This window comes from Belonocnema kinseyi, chromosome 5, assembly GCF_010883055.1.
Source record: "Belonocnema kinseyi isolate 2016_QV_RU_SX_M_011 chromosome 5, B_treatae_v1, whole genome shotgun sequence".
In the NCBI taxonomy this organism is placed as follows: domain Eukaryota; kingdom Metazoa; phylum Arthropoda; class Insecta; order Hymenoptera; family Cynipidae; genus Belonocnema; species Belonocnema kinseyi.
Window position 1 is genome coordinate 103,855,446 of NC_046661.1, and position 4,736 is coordinate 103,860,181.

The 4,736-nt window shown below is 31.0% G+C and overlaps 1 protein-coding gene across 2 annotated transcripts in view; it reads left to right on the top strand.

Annotated features, from left to right (window-relative positions):
* Positions 1-4,317, top strand: part of LOC117172964 (anaphase-promoting complex subunit 4) — an 8,367-nt gene extending 4,050 nt beyond the window's left edge. For both annotated transcript variants that reach the window (XM_033361288.1, XM_033361289.1), the window contains exons 4-6: positions 476-757; positions 2,959-3,182; positions 3,249-4,317. In XM_033361288.1, the coding sequence (XP_033217179.1) occupies positions 476-757; positions 2,959-3,182; positions 3,249-4,215 (1,473 nt within the window). In that variant the 3' untranslated portion in view covers positions 4,216-4,317. The remainder of the gene's footprint in view (positions 1-475; positions 758-2,958; positions 3,183-3,248) is intronic.
* Positions 4,318-4,736: the final 419 nt, after the last annotated feature.

The window sequence follows — 4,736 nt, forward strand, 5'->3', positions numbered from 1 at the left end:
CGAATTTTCGAAAAAATAAATGAATTTCCAACCAAATAGTTTCATTTTAACAAAAAATGAAATAGTTACTTTTTCAGTTCCGAAAATTATTTTTTTTTAAAGAGCGAATTTTCATCAAAATAGTTAAATTTTCAACCAGTGATAAATTAAAACTAAAGTGGTGAAGCTTCAATAGACATACTAAATTTTTAGTAAAATAGTTCAGCTTTCAACTGAGTAGTTGAATTCAGTCAAAACGACGAATTTGTAATAAATTACTTATATTTTTGAACCTAAAACCTTTGAACAGTTCAATTGACCGAAGTTTAAGATTAAAGATTTTCCATTTTGAATTCAATTTTAGAAATCTGATTTTTACAGTTTTAAAGCTTTTACTGAAACTTCAATTATAAAAGTTTAAAATTCAAGAATTCCATTTTAAGTGCTTCAGTTTTGAAGACAGTTTTGATCAGTTGCAAAATTCAAAAATATCCAGATCGCCCAAGCGGAAGCCAATGTGGAATACCTGATGGATTACCTCTCGCGAACTCTCATGGCGATCACCGAAGCCTGGGAAACTATCCTCCTCGAAATGGACGAGAAGCTGACTCGCTATGCAGAAGATAATCCCCCGGGCAGTGTCGCTGCTGATTTCCTCGAACTTTTAATGATCGGTATCCCTTCCGAAAATTTAGAAAGCTTTCTTCTTCGCGATCTGACCGAAAAGGGTCTGAAAAAGCTGGGCCACAGTATCGAAATGTGCTACAGTAACATTCAGGTAATTTAATATTTAATCAATAATTACTTGGTATAGATTTGGGCTGGTGGTTGGACCGGGAAATGACAGTGAAACTATTTTTTGACCGGGGATTTTAACCAATTTTTTTTTTAAGCGTACATTTTTAATTTAAAGAATTTTAAAATTCTGTCTGAAGAATTAAACCATTAAAAATTAGAAGCGTTTGTGGTTGAAAATTTTTGATAAAACATATTTTTATTTTATCAGCTTTAAATATAAAAAAAAAATTTCTAAATGGATCTATACTTAAAGTATTAAAAAGTGAACAATAATTGATTTGACAAAACGATTCTAAATCGATTCAAAATTCAAGAATTTCCAGATTTAAAATTATTGTTTCAGTCTAAAATATTCAATTTTTGACCCGTTTAGTTTGAAATGTTGTAATTAAGAAAAAGAATACCCATTGAATATTTAGAAATAATATTGATTTAAGACGAGTAAATTAAAACCAAATATTTAAAAATAAACAATTTGAAACTGATTGTTTGACATAGAAAGCGTTGAGTCGTTCAAATTTCGAAGAGCTTTTAAACTCTGAACGTTGTAATTTTTATTGTTTTATTTAAAATCATGTTTAATTTGTATGTGAAATTGTTGGATTTCAACGTATAAAGAACAATTGAACACTTATTATTTGTAGAAAAATGGGATTAGTTTTAAGAGATATGTAGAAGTTTTGAAAAGATTCAAAATTAATTTACAACCAAAAATTTAGAAGCTTTTCAAGAATTGTGAAATAATTAAAAGAATAAAAATATTTTCTTAACGTGCCTAGAAAAAAAAAATTATTTTTCATTTTAAAAAATTATTTTAAGAGAATATTTAAAAAGGTTTGAAAAGATTTACAAAATCGACAAAGAAGAATATGGCAGATTTTAAGGATTTTTTTTTAATTTGCAGGATTTTCTAAAAATTGTAGGAAAAATTCGGTTATTATCTTTTAAAATATTTTAAAGTATTCTTTGAAAATGTTAAGGAAACATAATACATTTAAAAATTTTTTTAAAGCCTTTCACAATTTTATGAAAAACTTCGACATTTTTTGTTTGAAATCTGCAAAAATCTACATTTTATTTTAAATTAGGCTGTGGCTTTTTGCACCAAAGTTTCGGTACGGATAGCTAAATTTTGTCGGTACACACAAACTTAATTAATTAATCAATTAATTTAAGTCATTTGAAATCATTTCAAGTTTTAAATTAATTTCTAATCTTTTAAAAATTTCTAAATATGTATGAAAATTATTTAATTTTTTTATACAAAATATAAGCGTCAAATTATTATTTATAAATCCAAATTTCATGGAAATTTGTTAGAATTTGCAGGATTTTCTAAAAATTGTAGGAAAAATTCAATTTATTAAAAAAATATTTATAAGTTCTGAAAGTTTTTCAAAAACAATTTTAAATTTGAAAAGGCCTAAAAAAACCTTATGGATTTTTCTAGGATTTGAAATACAATGTCGAAGCTTTTCAAGAATGTTTATATACTATTTGTAATGAAAATAATTTAAATTTAAGAAGTATTGAGTTTAAAAACACTACAATTTTATCAATGATTCTACTTTAAAATTCCTTAAAATAATATAAAGTTTGAAGTTGATTGATTGATTTTTTAATTTAGAGTATTGACGTGGATTTATATATTTAGAACTAATTGTGAATCTTTGAATTCTGTAATTTATATAAGTTGAAAATTCGAAATCTTGCAGTTTATCTGCATTTCATTTAAAATGGTTGCATTCTTATTTTACTTTCCTTTTTTTATTTATTTTTGTACAAGGGAAAAACAATTTCTTTTCTTTTTTAGGGGGGAAAAAGGGGAAAAAGTGTTTTTTCAGATTGCAATGCGAAAATTTTATGGTGTTTGTCCAAATTTGATCGTTAGATTCTTCGTTTCATTTTCAGGAATTCTTCACCTTAACTTGATTATTGGACGTTTGAAAGGATTTTAAATTTGATTTTGATCTCATTCAAAATTTCTTAAATTTTAACATTTTAAAATTAAAAAAATTTGAATTTTAAAATACCAAAATTCAAGAGTTCTTCTTTGAGTGCTTTAATTTGTAGTTTATTTTTTATTGCCTCAAATGAAAAAATGTTTATCTTGAGAATTTTAATTTTTCAATTTTATTGACATTCTGAGATTGCAGTGTCATTCTCGAAATTTATTTACAGAAACTGGTCCTGAAACATTTGAACAGTGCCGGAATGGCTTTGGCATACCAAGTGGCTGAAATGCGGGGAATGGCAAGACTCGGTGGCGATTACGAAGCCCTGGGACTAGTCGAAGAAACTCCAATCACAGATGCTCTTCACCGAGTTCAAGCTTTCCTGGCAAAAACTTCCGAAGTGCAACAAGTGATTGATCACAGCATGCGCGACTATAAAGCATTTTTTCGGTAATTTAGAGACGCCAAAACTAAGAATTTATTTGCAATAACAACTAAAACCTTTGAATTTTCCAGATGGTTGTACGTCGTGATATTGAGATTAACAGACGAAAGAGTTCCACCTGAAATCAACAAGCTGAGTCAACAAGAATTGACCTACATCGCAGAATTCCTGCGGGGCTTCGACAATACTGAAGCCGGAAGTGGAAGAAAGGGCGTGAATTTAGAAAAACTGGGTCAATACTTGCGGCGAGAGCCTTTACAAAATTGTCTGAAATCTGAAGGCAGTGAGTGGGCATCTATGTTGGATGAGAATTTCTGTTTGCGGGATCATCCCCTAATTATTAAACAAGACCTCGACTGTTCACTTCTTCAAACCTACGATAAAGTAGTTGAATCTGTCAAGTGCCTCTTTGCCAAATCCTATCAAGGATTAACCAACCACTTTGTCATATCGAAAGTTTCTCTCGGTTACGCGACATTATGTTTTTCTCAGATTGTCAGCTCAGACGATAATTTATTGGTCGCGACGAACGACGTCGAACAGAAGCTTCTCTACGTTTTTAAAATCGAGCATCATGACGAGAATCAATCTGAGCTTACTTTCGAAAAAGCGACTCTAGAATTCGATGAAAGTCAAGGTCTCTCGACCTCAAGGTCGTCGAGCGACTGCAGATTCATCGACCTTCAGTTTTACTCAGCCGACTATCTGAGTGTTTTGATATTCGATGAGCAAATGGAGTCGACCTACTTGATTCAGTTTCCAATAAAAAATACGAAATTCGCTCATCGGGATTCGGATGAAAGGTTGGATTTTAATGATTTAGTCGACTCGTGGCCAAGGCCTTTTCACGGAATTAACGCGAAGCGATTAACAGTGAGTGGACAGAGAAAGGTCGTGGCAATTCTAAGTGAGAACAATCGCAAGATTCGTCTTCTCGAGACTGAAGTGGAACCTGAAGATGAAGAGGAGGAGGATGAGGAGGAAGAAACTGGAGATGATAGTATGATGGACATTACATCAAGCACGCAAGTTTATTAGTCATTATTTTGATAAATTTTTAGAAAAATCATGATTAAATCCCAAGATTTATTGTACATAGGTGTAAATATGTCTTAATAAATAATTCCAACTTTTTCACTACCTGTGAAATATTATTCATTCAGGGCGAACATTTCCTTTTCGAAATTCCCTGATTTTTCATTCGCCAAACTTTCATTTTTCCTAACCACTAACATTCAAATACCAACATTTTAATCTAATAATATATTTAACAATGAAGTAGAATAAGGAGACCCCACTACGATACCAGGGTGGCCACTCACCCGGGAGAATCGGGATAAAACCGGGAGGGAAATATTACACCGGGAGATTTCCCGTGTATTTCATAATTCTGCAATTTTGAATGGTGAAAATAACAGTGATTTTTAATTTGGTGTATCAAGGTAAAGTAAATGGCTACGTGCCCAGAGGTAGAACGCGGAAAGAATGGTTAGAATGTGTGAATGAGACCCTACTTAGAAGAGACATAAGAAGTCACAGAAACACGAGAGCCTGCATGA